Raw genomic sequence first — 13768 nt, 5'->3', positions numbered from 1 at the left:
GGGCTCCCAGTTCATCCCGCCGCATTCATCCAGTTGTGCAACTTCTCGACTTTGCAATCCAGCCAAGAACCGTGGAAAGGAACCAGACTTTGACGGCCGCCCACGTCACTCACCCTTCGTTGTTCTTCACTCCCTTTTTCTCCCTTCCCCATTATTTTCTCTCCCATCACCATTCCCATCGCCATCACCCTCCTACCCATCATTGGATCTCCGCTCTTGCAGATTCGTATTCTATCCGACCGTCGACTCTGCTTCCTGATCCTGCCGCCCCCGCGAGCCTCATTTTCGCCCTATCGCATTCCTGGAATCTAACTGGGCTTCGAGGGCATGACAGATCGGCCCTGTCACGCTTGCGCTTGACCTGCCCACGATCCGGTCGTCAGCCACCCGGTCGCGCCAGTAATTCCATACATTCTTCTTCTTCATATCTACGAATTCGGGGTGTTCGTGAGTTGTGCCTGACCCCGCGGCCCGAATAACCTTGGCTTAACTAGCTCAAGTCCACTATTAGATTCTCGGACCCTCCCTCCACCCGCGCGACACACGCCTATTCCTCCCCCCTTCGTCCTGGCAACTCCCCTGTCGCATCATCATTATTTTCTCTCCTTCAGCGCGTCGGTATCCCCTGGAGATTGCCGAGGTGTCTACGACCGAGTTTACACCCCCCAGCGTGTGAGCTCACATCTCTCCCGACCCCCCGAAAGGGCTGGTGGCTGGTGGGCCCCATGCGCTGCGACCTGCATAACTCCTAGCTTCGTTGCCCTCTCCTACGTCAACTCCCAATGTCTGCGATCGCGAGATCTGAGACCCAACAAATGTCTGCCCTGATCCCGCCCCAGGGCGTCAAGCGCGGTGATTGTGTCGAGGTTGCCCGTAAGTGTTACTGTGTGCGACAACTCGCGCCTGCAAACGCTCCCTCTGTTTCTCTTATGGACCTGTGCCTGTGCCTGCGCATCGCTAACGCACTTTCAATCTAGATCCTCTCGAAGGGCGTGGAGGTGATGAACTCACATTGAGAAGAGGCGATCAAATCGAACTACTGGAGCTGGACGATGAATATGGCGACGGCTGGTACCTGGGCAGGCAACTGAGAACGGGCAAAATTGGCCTCTTCCCAGCCGGTATGTGTTGTTATGGCCAGCGAGTATGCGCATTTGAGATCCATAGCTAACGAGAGTTACAGTCTACCTCATGGGTGCCACCACCTCGGCAATCGCATCTGAGAAGACGGAATCGCCGGTACAGATGAACACACCTACGCTACCAACCTCCTTTGCGCCAGCTAGTGGCGAGACAACCCCTCAAGCCTCGCGACACACGAGTGCCTCGGATATGCAGGCGCCCCAGCTTGACTCGGAAACTCCGCAGCCTTCTCCAAGGCAACAAACCCAGCGAGCGACCTCGTCCCCATTGCCCCCCCGCCCCAATTTGGCGGCCGACATGCAAGCCTTCCGCACTTCCATGGATAAACACATCAATGGAGAGGAAAGCCCCGTCATGAATGAAACGTTGAGTGTCATCGATGAACATATAACCGATATGAATACTCCTCGCCACAGCCTCTCGATGACGCAAGAAACCAAGCCAATGAACGATTCTGGCAGTGAATATAGTAGCCATCTCAGTCACCGAATTTCTTACATCAATGGACACGAGACTGATGAGGAGGAGAGCAGTCAGCCGACGGAGACGGAAGTACGCAAATGGAGCCAGAAGGAAGCCTCCAGGTACATGCGGGGCCTCGGCGTCGACCCAAAGCATTGCGAGATTTTCGAGGAACAGGAGATCACCGGCGACGTTCTTCTTGATATGGATCAAGATTTCATTTTCATGAAGGAGTTCGACTTTGGTGTGATGGGCAAGCGGCTAAAGACCTGGCACAAAGTCAAAGCGTTTCAGGAAGAGATCAAGCGCCCCAAGACACTCCATACAGTGGTCTCCAGAGGTTCCAGCTTTTCCGGTCACCAAGACGAGCGAACTTTGTCTCGTGCCGGTCATACAGGGCCTCTTCTTCCTCGGATCCCGAGTCTAGCAGAGAAGTCCAAAACATACCCATCCCCTCGGGCGTTGCCAGCTCAGCACCCGAGGCTGGCCAGCAACAACAGCTCTCCTATAGGAGCGCACACCCCTACGTTTGGCCATGACTCTTCCAGGAGGGTTTCCGCAGCATCAATCCGGGAGTTGAACCACGCTCGTCGTCATTCCTCTATTGACTCCACCAACCGAGGTGACGGCTACCACCAGAACAAAGCATCTCTCGACCGGTCCTGGACCCTCAATACCAACGGCCAGGGACTGCCAGCTCGTCCGGGCACCTCAATGGGCACAATTTCGGATGGCATTCAGCGATTCCGGGGTCCATTGGCCACCGAATCTGACTCACCTGTCTCTGCACCCGAGCACTATGACGACTTTGATCGAGGCTACTTTTCAGGGACTGATGCGGACCCGCGCCGAAACCGCCGCGTTCTGCAGAAACGTACATCTGTCGCGGGCAGTGCTAACCACTCGCGGAAGTCGAGTTATGCCGAGGATTCTTACCGGGTAAAGGGTGCGGGTAAACGGTATTCCCGCATCGGTAGCCTTGACTCGTTACGGGACGCAACCAAGGACGTATCTTCAGCCTCGCAGACCTATGACGCCGTCCCTTCGAAGAGCCGGTTCCGCAGTCTCAGCACTCGCGTTTCCGAGCGGGGTGCTGATGGCAAATCAAGCCATGGATTCTTCTCCAGCTTTGCGCCTCTGGTTGGACGGGGAGATTCAGAGAGCTCCCCTCGCTCCTCAACTTCCCAGTTACAGCAATCCTTCAAAAATGCAGGCCCCAAGTTCCGACGCGCCGTGGGCCTTCGTGCCATCTCGGACATCGTTGGTAAGAGCCCCGACACCTCTGCCCCAGTCTCTCCACGGGACTATGATCCCTCTTCGCCAACAACTCGGACCGGCTCCACGACTCCATCTGCGACGTCGAAGAGCTCGGAACGACACAGCACCGACGGGTCTGGCAAGGCCGCTGAGGGCGCCGGCTTCATGATCCGCCCACGGACGGTCAAGACCAAGAAGGACACAAGCGCGTACAGGAGTGGCCTGGAAAAGAAATCGCCGCTGGAGCAGATGGATGGATGTGACTACTCCGGGTGGATGAAGAAGAGGTCGTCAAATCTGATGACGACTTGGAAGCCGCGCCTGTTCATCTTGCGCGGTCGTCGGCTGTCGTACTATTATTCCGACACCGATACCGAGGAGAGAGGCCTAATCGACATCACCGCTCACCGGGTACTTCGAGCCGACAACGATCCCATCATCACTCTCCATGCGACCTTCACCGGCTCTACTGCCATGACCATGGCCCCGGCCCCAACGTCTCCAACCGAAACTACCAGCAAGATGTTTCCGAGTGGCATGATGGTCTCCCCGGCAGCCTTTTTTCAGAAAGACGGACAGAAACCGTTCTTCTTCAAGCTGGTCCCACCGAAAACGGGCAACTCACGCACCGTGCAATTCACCAAGCCTGCAGTCCACTACTTCCAGGTCGACAACGTCCAGGAGGGCCGGAAGTGGATGGCCGCTTTGATGAAGGCCACGATCGAGCGTGATCTGGACCAGATTGTCGAGACGACCAACAAGCAGAAGACCATCAGCTTGAAACAGGCGCAGCAAATGAACCAGCGCCCGCCGGCGCTGCTCGACGGGCCGACCAAATTGGACGATGAAAGCCCGTCAGTTAACGAGGATAATGAAGAAAAATGGCACGAGGTCGACAAGCCTGATGCGGACAAGCCTGATGTGGACAAGCCTCTCCCTGGTATCGACCCGAAAGAGGATGGCGAGGACGACGACAACGACAAGGACGAAAAAGAAGGCGTTCTCAAGGACGCTGATCGGCCCATGTCGAATCCCCTGGGGAGCCTGGGGGACACTGGCCCTTCGAGCTTGCTCCCTGAGCACTTGATGAAGACTGGATCTCACTGATTGTTTTGGATGCTTTCTACACACTAATCTATTTGCTGATCTCTGCTTTCTGCTTTGCTATTTATGTTTGATGATGCCGCCCCCGATCTGTCGGCGTTTGATGTGATATACCCCTCGCTAAGATTTCTTTCTGATGTGCTGGTCCCTTCACTGTGGCTGGAATTTGTTCTTTGTCCCTGAAGGCCAGTGTCTTGTGTGTGTATGGCTGCTTGCTGATTGGAGACTCTGCCTCACGGTCTCCATTACCATAGTCAGTCTTTTTTTTTTTTGTGTCTTTTTCTATATACGAAGTTTAGGCGAGACTGTAGATATTTTTTTCTAATCATAATTCCAGTGACTTCTGCTGAGACGGGGACTGTTTTGAGTAAACTGTTCACAATCAAGAACTTATCGCTATCGTAGATCGACACCTCAATCTTTCCCGCCATGGCCCCCCTTTCTTCCCCGGACACCTCCATTATGCTGTATATTTTTTAACTTTTTGTTCTTTCGTTTCCTTTGTCTCTGTCCTCATGTTTCTGCGCGCGTTGCTTTCGCGAGCTGTGGCGCTGCTGCTCCCACTCACCCTGACAGCCACGGTCTACCTCTACCTCTACCCACTGTTCAAGGGCTGCGCATTCCCTCTACCGCAAGCACACACCTCCCAACCGAACAGTCTCTTCCAAAGACTCCAGCAAGATCCAGTGGTTCACACGCTGCTCCACGGTTTCAGCGGCCCAGACGCCACAGCAGACCCAAACACGCAGCCCGCCATCTTCAGACTCCTCGTCCTCGCAGACCCCCAGTTGGAAGGAGACACTTCTCTCCCTCTCCCGGAATACGAGCTCGTGCCTCGCATACGTTCGCACTGGCGCAGCATCCACGATGCCATTGGCAATGCGTCCGCCACAACGCCGCTTCCGCTTTCACTCCTGGCCCACGATGTCCGCTCCAACATCACAGCCGGCCTCACGGAACTCGTCACGAAGGACGCTCCACGCGCACTACGCTCCGTGGTGAAAAGAATCGACCTCATCGGAAATGACTACTACCTCGCGCACATCTACCGCACCCTCTTCTGGTGGACGCGGCCGACGCACACCACCGTGCTGGGTGACCTGGTCGGGAGTCAGTGGGTGACGGATGAGGAGTATGCAGAGCGCGGCGAGCGATATTGGAAACGTGTGTTTCGGGGCGGAGAGCGCGTGGACGATGAGATTACCAAGACGGGTGCTGCTGGGTATAGCAACGACGTGGAGATTCTGGAGCCTCTAGCCGGTCCAGATGCGGACCCGGCATGGGCGAGGCGCATTATCAATATCGCTGGAAACCACGATATCGGGTACGCGGGGGATATCAGCGAGGCGCGGATGGAGCGGTTCGAGCGCGTGTTCGGGCGTGCGAATTGGGATATCCGGTTCCAGCATCCGCCTGTGCAGGTGGATGTCAATTCCTCTTTTGCGGAAGTCATCAACCCCACGCTGCATCTGGTTAATCTGAACTCGCTCATTCTCGACACTCCGGCTTTATCGCCGGATCTCCAGACACGGACATACGCCTACCTGAACGATGTTCTCAGTCATCGCAGCCACCCTGTCGATGACCCTACCTTTACACTGCTCCTGACGCATGTGCCGCTGCATAAGAAAGCTGGGGTTTGCACTGACGAACCGTATTTTGATTTCCATGATGCCGATGATGATGAGGGGCCCGATGATATTCCGCGCTGGAAGGAGAGTGGTCTGAAAGAACAGAATCACCTCAGTGACCATGCCAGCGCAAATGGTATCCTGCAGGGTATCTTCGGTATGAGCGGCGACGACGGAGCGGTTCATGATGGACGAGGTCGAAACGGGCTCATCCTGACGGGGCATGACCATACGGGCTGCGATGTCGTTCACTATGTGGACCGGTCACCCAAGGAGAAGGACGAAGATGAAGAAGATACCTCCGAAGAGAAAAAAGAAGAAGCAGACGCAAGCTGGGGATGGTCCGCAAAACGCTACTTCGCCCAATTCCCATCTTCTTCTCAGATACCCGAAGACACACCTTCAGTCCGCGAGGTAACCCTGCGGTCAATGATGGGCGAATTCGGCGGCAACGCAGGTCTGCTATCAGTCTGGTTTGATTCCTCTTCCGACGTCCGCGAATGGAAGTACGCAATCACGATGTGTCCCGCTGGCGTGCAGCACATCTGGTGGGCGGTGCATATACTCCTGCTCGTGACGGTGGTGGTGGTTTTGCTACATGTTATTGTTAATCATTTCACGGAGCCGAGCCCAGTAGCAGCTGGGCGGCTTGCTCCGCGGACTCACGAGCCGAATGGGGAGGCGCATGGGCGGAGAATTAAGGCCCAGCGGCTTTCCTCGAAGAAGACTCGGTCTCCAAAAGAGGCTCGGGATCAGAAGAAATAATTTTGGGGGTGAAAATGTTGGAATAATTGGGTTTGAGAGGGGGCTGTATATAAGGTGATGGCTACTTGTACTTTTATATACCTTGAGGACTATGAATGTGTAGATATATATCCGAGATGATTCAGGGTGTTCTGAAGAAGCAACTGAACAGACATAGATAAACCAGCTGGGAATTTCCGAGCAGCGACTGGCTCTTCAAAGTAAGACTACAACTACGACTACGACTACTTCTCCGTAAGGCAGCCCGGACGAGCAGGCGTGTTCACGCTCATCCAACTCCATCCACTGGCCTGAGCTCCCAAGGACATGGAACAACATATTCCAAGACAGTTGCAGCCAGAAAGTCGTGAGGAAATGGTGTGACCTTTCTTATGTAGCCGGAAATACCTCCTCATACTCGCCGAAGAGGGAGTGAGAGGGAGAGAAACAAAAGAAAGCGAGTCGTTGGAAGTAAGAAGCCGGGTTGGAAGAAAAAAAGGGAAAAAACGGTTTGGATTTTCATCATCAAATAGTAGACTGACTCCCCAAGTCTCGATGTAACAACTCCCCCATCCCATCCCCATCATCCCCCTCGGCGATCCCCCAGGTCCTAAAAGGAAGTTCAAGGAAGGTATGGTATCGACTTTTTTTGCATTGAAATAAAAAAAATAGTTCTTTCATTCGTGGGGTTTGATTTTTGAGCTCTTTACATGACGACACCGGAGTTGGAGGCGATACGCTAAACAGAAACAGTCGTTAGTCTCCTGACACATAAACCCTTTCAGAGATAAGAGGAAGGAGGGAACACTCACGGGCCAAAGCTCAGCAGCCTCCTTTCCAACCGGACCAGTGATGGCCGATCCCTTCATCTCACCCTTGGCGTTGACGATCACACCGGCATTGTCCTCGAAGTAGAGGTAGATGCCGTCGGGACGGCGCCAGGGCTTGCTCTGGCGGACGACGACGGCGGGCATGACCTTCTTGCGGAGCTCGGGCTTTCCCTTCTTGACGGTGGCCATGACCATGTCTCCGACACCGGCGGCGGGGAGGCGGTTCAGGCGGGCACCGATACCCTTCACCGAGACGATGTACAGGTTGCGCGCACCGGAGTTGTCGCAGCAGTTCATCACGGCGCCACTGTGTGAAGTCTGTTAGTTTGACGGTTCCCCTCTGACTTGGTTGCATCCTGTCCAGTGCGCGCTGCTTTCTCTTGATAGCGTTTTCCCCATGCAACACATTTTTCTCAACCGTTCAAGTTCGTATGTCTCGGGTGCTGTTCGTGGAAAGTTGACAGGCGAGATGGAGGGATGACGGAGAACGATGAGAGTGTAGAGCATGTGTGCTTTTTCTCGAGGATTGCACTGCACTGGACTGGACGGGGATATTTTCATTGCAAGACGTACGTAGGCAGACCGAGAGTCATCTTCAGCTTGTTGCCGGCGGCACCGCCACGACTGTTAGAAAGAAAACGTCAGCAAATCTGTTCTTCCAATTCTGTTTTTTGCATTCCAAATCCCGCCCTCTAGCGTAGCCTGTGCGTGTTGGGCTAGAGCTTCGAGGCTTTTCAACGCAACCTCGAAATTTGAATCCGCCTCTTTCTTGGGACCACCAAAAATCTTCTTCTGCAATTGGGCGGGAAGCGAAGGGGTTGACGGTAGACTCACCCTCTCTTAGACATGATGGCTGTGTATCGGGGGGGTCGAGATACTGGGAGGAAAGGGTGTTGGGCGACAAAAGGTCGAGAGTCGAAATCACGGCACCTGGTCTTGGTCCCGCCGCTGTGATTTCTCGCTTGTGTGTGGGTCCCGTGAAGTAGTCACGTGTATAAGGCACGTGATACCAATGTACCCTAACTAGGGTAAAACTTGGGTGCCTCAGGCATGACAATTTGAACTATCAGAGGACGGCTTGATGCGTTATATTTCTCTCTTTATCTGACAGACAGGGGAACTGGGGGACAAGAGCGCATAATAAGAAGAAGTAACATTGGTCAGATATGCTCGTTTTGCAAGGACTGAAAAGAAAGAAGGAAAGCAAAAGTCTCTGTCCTTCGAGGACAGAGACAAAGGAGAGGGGAGAAAAAAGACGGAATATGATCAGAGCTGTTTCAATCTGAAATTCCACTCGGGCCACTCCGCAGAGAAAGGGTGAAAAAAAAAATATGAGCATCGCTGAAAAATTCCCGTAAAACACCTTCCTGCCTTTGTCCATTGCGCCGAATCCGGATATTTTCGTCCCGTTGAACCAGCTATTCCTCCTGCTTGGTGGCCACTTCATCGACAGCGGTTTCCTTGGAAGCTTCGGTTTCTGCACCGGGAGCGGGCTCGGTCTTCTCTCCCGCAGCTTCCGGGCCGTCCTTTGCAGGAGATTGGGCGCGCGGAGGAGAGGCGGGTTGCGTGGGCGCGGCCTCGACAGCCGGCTTCTCCTCCTTGGGTTCTGCGGCAGTATCAGCAGCTCCAGTGGTAGTCGCGGGACCGGCATCCTCCATGTTGATGTCTTCGTCGTTCTGAGGAGGGGATGGTTGCTGGGAAGCCGCAGTCGGACCCTCACTCTCGACGACCATACGGTCACCATCGGCCGGGGTACCTTCCGCTTGAGAGGTTAACTCTGCTGAATCTAGAGCAGTACCGATTTCGGGTTCAGTTCGCGGAGCGTCAGTCATATTGGTGTCAAGACCGGTGCCAACATCTCCGTCGGCAACAGACGAGGCTTCCTGCGGGGTCGCAATGCCGCTGTCCATACCAGACTCAAGAGGATCCAGGTTGCGGTAGTTGGCCAGGTTGCGGCGGCGAACAGCACCCGGCTGGCGACGAACACCATTGGCAGCGCTGGTTTCCTCATCCTCGCTGTCGCTGAGTTCACCAACCTTCTCGACGAACTGGTCAAATCGTCGCTCCGTGAAACGTTTGTCCTTGTTCTCGTCTTCGTCCAGATCATCAAGGATATCGTCCGCATCGTCATCCATGCCCTCCACCATCGGATTACGCGGCACATCCGTCATCTGGACCGAAGGAGCAAAAGCAGTGCGCTTCAAATTCTCGACCACCTGGTTGCGAATCTTGTCCAGATACTCTCTTGTGTTCGCGTTGTCCATGTTGGAGGGTCGGACGTCCAGCTCATAGTCGGGAGCGAAATACTAGACGGGAGTCAGTAGAGTCGTAAATATCAAAAAGAGCAAACGTACCTCGTAGTAATCGTTGAATGGCAGGTGGGATCCCAGACCCTCTCCAACAAGGATACCAGTCTCAAAAGCCCATGTACGCGCCACGTTGCGCATGGTGTAGCCACCGCCACCGAGGATGAGAGTGGGCAGGTTAAAGCTCTTGACGTAGTTGACGCAGTTGGCATGCCCACGCATGCTCAGGTTGAAACAGCCTAGCCGATCACCCGACAGACTGTCGCCACCGCACTGCAGGACAACCGCCTCAGGGCGATACCACTCCATGACGCTTTTGATCACGGGTTCGAAGATGCTCTGGTACGAGTCATCATTGATGCCATCGCGAAGAGGAAAGTTCACAGCGTAGTATTTGCCCGGTCCAACACCGATGTCGCGTAGCTCACCGGTGCCGGGGAAGTACTCGCCGTACTTGTGGAAAGAAACGGTCATGACACGGTCCGTAGTATAAAAGGCCTCCTCGACACCATCGCCATGATGAACATCGATGTCAACGTAAAGAACGCGCTGTTTGAAGCGCAAAAGCTCGAGAATTCCGAGGACAATGTCTGCAAGGTGTCAGATGGAAGATAATTGGCCAAAAAAAAAGGAAGACATCGTACCATTTACGTAGCAGAAGCCACTTGCCTCGCTCTTCTTGGCATGGTGTAGGCCACCCGCCCAGTTAACGGCGATATCACATTTATTGCGGTTGAGCCGCGCAGCACCCTCCATACTGCCGCCGGCGCTGATCCCGCAGAATTCGAACAGACCGTCGAAAACCGGGCAGTCATCACCCACGTTGTATTTGCTCTGCTCCTTCGAGAAGTTATCCATGTTATCGGGAGTGACTTTCGACAAAAAGTCAATGTACTCGTCCGTGTGGAATTGGGTCATCTCGTATTTGGAAGCAGGTTTGGCACGCTACCCCCCGATTCGTTATCAGCCTCTCTCTCCATATATCAAGATATCCTTCAAAAAAGAAGATCGGGAATGGAACGACTCACGTATATCTCCATCTTCTTGTATAGGCCATAGTTCATGACCAGGCTGTGTGCCATCCTTATACGGTGAGGCTTCATTGGGTGGCCCGAGACGTAGGCATAGTTGCCCACATCGGAGTCGTAGAAGTAGGCCACTTTCTTGTTGTTGACCCCGGAGGGGGTGGTGAGCGGCTCAGCAGCCATGTTGAGAGATTCCAAGGAGGATGAACGGGAGATCAACGCGTTTCAGGATAGTGTAGTCAAGGTCAGGCAAATTGAGGAGCAGGATGTCGGGGGAGCTCAGGACACGTCAGGGCGAAGCGGGAAAGACGACGCGGAGGATGTAATTGAGGACAATGCGAGGTCAACTGCTCTGACAAGCCAATCCTGGCATGCTCCGCTCCAGATTGATGGCGGAACAGGACAGAAGAAGAGGCGTGGAGAGAAACAACTGATCGCCGCAGCCGAAGCGATAATGCCGCCGGACTGACCGCCTTAAATCGAAGGCGGTGAGATATGGCAGGCTGGAGCTCGTCTTGACTCGCCTTCCGTGTCCATCATCAGCTCGGAAAGCAGAAAAACACCAGGACTTGTTCATCTGGGTGCATATCAATCTAGTGTTGTGGAAGCTTTTGATTGATTTTCTCTTGTCTCCAAGCTGTGCTTGACACGCCTTAGTCACTGTGGTGATCTGTGAGCGATAATTACTTGGAGCTTCCTGCGAGGAAGCAGCCGTGTTTCCCTTCAACCTTCCATTTCTCCTTCTTGACCGCACATCTCAGCAGCCATGGATCGCATCAGTCGCATGCTGCAAGCTGCCCAGGGCGTGGGCATGGGAGGTGGTGCACCCGGTGGTGTAAGTGATCTCCCTTCACTGTGTGGTGGCTGCACAATGCAGACCATCCATCCTGCCTTGTCAGTGACATACTAACAGGATCCTGCCTAGGACACGCCAAACCTGATCGATAACTCTGAGACGGTCCACATTTCCTCCCTGGCTCTGCTGAAGATGCTACGACATGGCCGTGCTGGTGTGCCCATGGAGGTCATGGGCCTGATGCTGGGCGAGTTTGTTGATGAATACACGGTGCGGGTGGTGGATGTGTTTGCTATGCCTCAGAGTGGTACAGGTGTCAGTGTTGAGGCTGTGGATCCTGTTTTCCAGACCAAGATGATGGAGATGCTTCGGCAGACGGGACGGTAAGTGCACCTTTTCTTGAACAACTCCCGCAACGACGTACTTATTATCCTGCAGGCCAGAAACTGTCGTTGGTTGGTACCACTCTCACCCTGGGTTTGGATGCTGGCTCTCCTCGGTCGATATCAATACCCAGCAGTCCTTCGAGCAGCTTACACCCCGTGCCGTGGCCGTGGTCGTGGACCCGATTCAGTCCGTCAAGGGCAAGGTTGTCATTGATGCATTCCGTCTCATCCAGCCTCAAACGGTGGTCATGGGCCAGGAGCCCCGACAGACAACGTCCAACTTGGGACATCTGAACAAGCCTTCGATTCAGGCTCTCATCCACGGTCTCAACCGCCACTACTACAGCATTGCGATCAACTACCGCAAGACCGGACTGGAGGAGAACATGCTCATGAACCTTCACAAGCATGTATGGACCGAGGCGCTACAGATGAGCGACTTCCACGAGGCGGGCGAGCACAACGTCGACCGGATGAAGCAGCTGGTCAGCTTGGCGGAAGGCTACGAGAAGCGGGTCAAGGAGGAGACAGAATTGACCAAGGACCAGCTGAAGACGAGATACGTTGGCAAGGTGGATCCCAAGAAGCGTAAGTTTTGTTTGTGTTTATCCGTGACAAAACAGCACTGACCGAATCTGCAGACATCGAGGACGTGAGCCAGCAGTTGATCGAGGACAACATCGTTGCCGTGTCGCGGCAGATGATCGATAAGGAGGCCTCGGTGGCACGGGCATCGGGGGGCAAAGAAGCGTCGACTGGGACCGACATGGAGGTGGATGAGGATCTCTAGAGGACTAGAAGAAATTACATGAACTCCACAAATGATATTCTATTCGATCACTTCTGATATGCAATAAGGTAAGTAGGAAAGTACTGTGCAGCTCATCAATGCCGAAATAGATGGCCGTAGACTCATGATATGTATATGATGCCCGCCGGCCCGAATCAATCAGCGCCGCGCAATGTGTAAAACGAGAAAATTTTCATAGTATGAGAAACTCGGTTACCGGGACTGACGCTTCACGCATCACGATCCCAGGGAGACTGCCCGGAACGCGTTTCTCAGTGCGTCCACGACGTCTGTCTCACGAACACCGGGGTCAGTCGGGTCTGGTTCATCAGCCCTAAGCCCGTCGAAAGCAGCGTCAGCACCACCATCATCACCACCCTCGTTGTCTTCATGATTCTTGTCATCATAGTCTGTCCAACCTCGTTCCGGACCCCACAGAATCTTTTTCTGCGCCGTCTCCGTGTCATGTAACAAACGGCTCATCAATGAACCATTCTTCTGCACAGAGGGATACGCATCGAATTCCACCTGCACAAGACCCGGCAGGCGTTCGACAATCTGCTGAAACAGCGTCCCCGCAAACTCGGTATAGAAGTCCTTGGAAATGCGGAATCCCTCGAAAACAGGGTGCGAGGGGTCGCACTGAATAAACACCTTGAGCGTGCGCAGCCGCGTCATCTCCTGCAGTCCCAGACCGGCATTCACAGCCCAGGACCGCGGCGGCGCTGTCCAGCTGGACCCCAGTATCAGCTCAATGGTTGTAATTGAGGGGCGGTGGCGACGCGGTAAGGCCCGCACACTGGGCATGCGAGCAAAGTCCTGTACGGGGAAGAGGCGGAAGGTCTGGCAGGAGTAGAAGTAGTGGGTTGCTTCATCGTGGACGAGATGCGATACGAGGAACAGTGCAATGCGGTGGGAGGTGGGTGCTAGAGGCTTGCTTTTCTTTGCGGAGGCTCCGACAGACCCATTAGATCGGAGGGCGCTTTTTCGTGTTGGCGTGAAGAGTACGAAATGGTAGATAAGCACCCGGATCTCAGAAGGGAGGTCGAGAAACCGGAAGGCTTCCACATGTGTCGAGTCTTGCTCGCCCTCGGCCAGCTCGATGACTTCGGGGGTTTCGAGCAGGCGGACCTTGTTCTGGACGTTGCTGGCAATCATGGTGGAGGAAAGAATGAAGTCTAGAAGGCTTATGGTACGGGACTAAATGGCCAGGAACGCATTTTGGTCATCGCATTGTAGGCAACTGAGTAAAAGAGTGTATCCCACGATTGGAGCTGGAGCATCACTGGAAGCC

The 13768-nt window shown here is 54.2% G+C and overlaps 6 protein-coding genes across 6 annotated transcripts; 3 read left to right on the top strand and 3 right to left on the bottom strand.

The window, feature by feature from the left end:
* Positions 1–782: 782 nt before the first annotated feature.
* On the top strand, positions 783–3969 carry PFLUO_LOCUS4390 (polar growth protein; the record flags this gene model as incomplete). The annotated part of the gene is made up of 3 exons (XM_073781735.1): positions 783–873; positions 978–1121; positions 1184–3969. The coding sequence occupies 3 exons, from the start codon at positions 783–785 to the stop codon at positions 3967–3969; spliced, it is 3021 nt and encodes a 1006-aa protein (XP_073638460.1).
* Positions 3970–4481: 512 nt separating this feature from the next.
* Positions 4482–6362, top strand: PFLUO_LOCUS4389 (uncharacterized protein; the record flags this gene model as incomplete). Its single annotated transcript, XM_073781734.1, has 1 exon — positions 4482–6362. One exon carries the CDS (start codon positions 4482–4484, stop codon positions 6360–6362), a length of 1881 nt encoding a protein of 626 aa, XP_073638459.1.
* Positions 6363–7047: 685 nt separating this feature from the next.
* On the bottom strand, positions 7048–8019 carry PFLUO_LOCUS4388 (60S ribosomal protein L23A; the record flags this gene model as incomplete). Its single annotated transcript, XM_073781732.1, has 4 exons — positions 7048–7080; positions 7154–7478; positions 7745–7795; positions 8006–8019. The coding sequence occupies 4 exons, from the start codon at positions 8017–8019 to the stop codon at positions 7048–7050; spliced, it is 423 nt and encodes a 140-aa protein (XP_073638458.1).
* A 570-nt stretch (positions 8020–8589) lies between these two features.
* Positions 8590–10685, bottom strand: PFLUO_LOCUS4387 (histone deacetylase; the record flags this gene model as incomplete). Its single annotated transcript, XM_073781731.1, has 4 exons — positions 8590–9477; positions 9526–10067; positions 10122–10422; positions 10506–10685. 4 exons carry the CDS (start codon positions 10683–10685, stop codon positions 8590–8592), a joined length of 1911 nt encoding a protein of 636 aa, XP_073638457.1.
* A 583-nt stretch (positions 10686–11268) lies between these two features.
* PFLUO_LOCUS4386 (multicatalytic endopeptidase) lies at positions 11269–12474 on the top strand (the record flags this gene model as incomplete). Its single annotated transcript, XM_073781730.1, has 4 exons — positions 11269–11337; positions 11428–11681; positions 11737–12272; positions 12326–12474. 4 exons carry the CDS (start codon positions 11269–11271, stop codon positions 12472–12474), a joined length of 1008 nt encoding a protein of 335 aa, XP_073638456.1.
* Positions 12475–12711: 237 nt separating this feature from the next.
* On the bottom strand, positions 12712–13632 carry PFLUO_LOCUS4385 (uncharacterized protein; the record flags this gene model as incomplete). Its single annotated transcript, XM_073781729.1, has 1 exon — positions 12712–13632. One exon carries the CDS (start codon positions 13630–13632, stop codon positions 12712–12714), a length of 921 nt encoding a protein of 306 aa, XP_073638455.1.
* Positions 13633–13768: the final 136 nt, after the last annotated feature.

Source organism: Penicillium psychrofluorescens, assembly GCF_964197705.1.
Source record: "Penicillium psychrofluorescens genome assembly, chromosome: 3".
In the NCBI taxonomy this organism is placed as follows: Eukaryota; Fungi; Ascomycota; class Eurotiomycetes; order Eurotiales; family Aspergillaceae; genus Penicillium; species Penicillium psychrofluorescens.
This window is presented reverse-complemented; position numbering and strand designations above follow the sequence as displayed.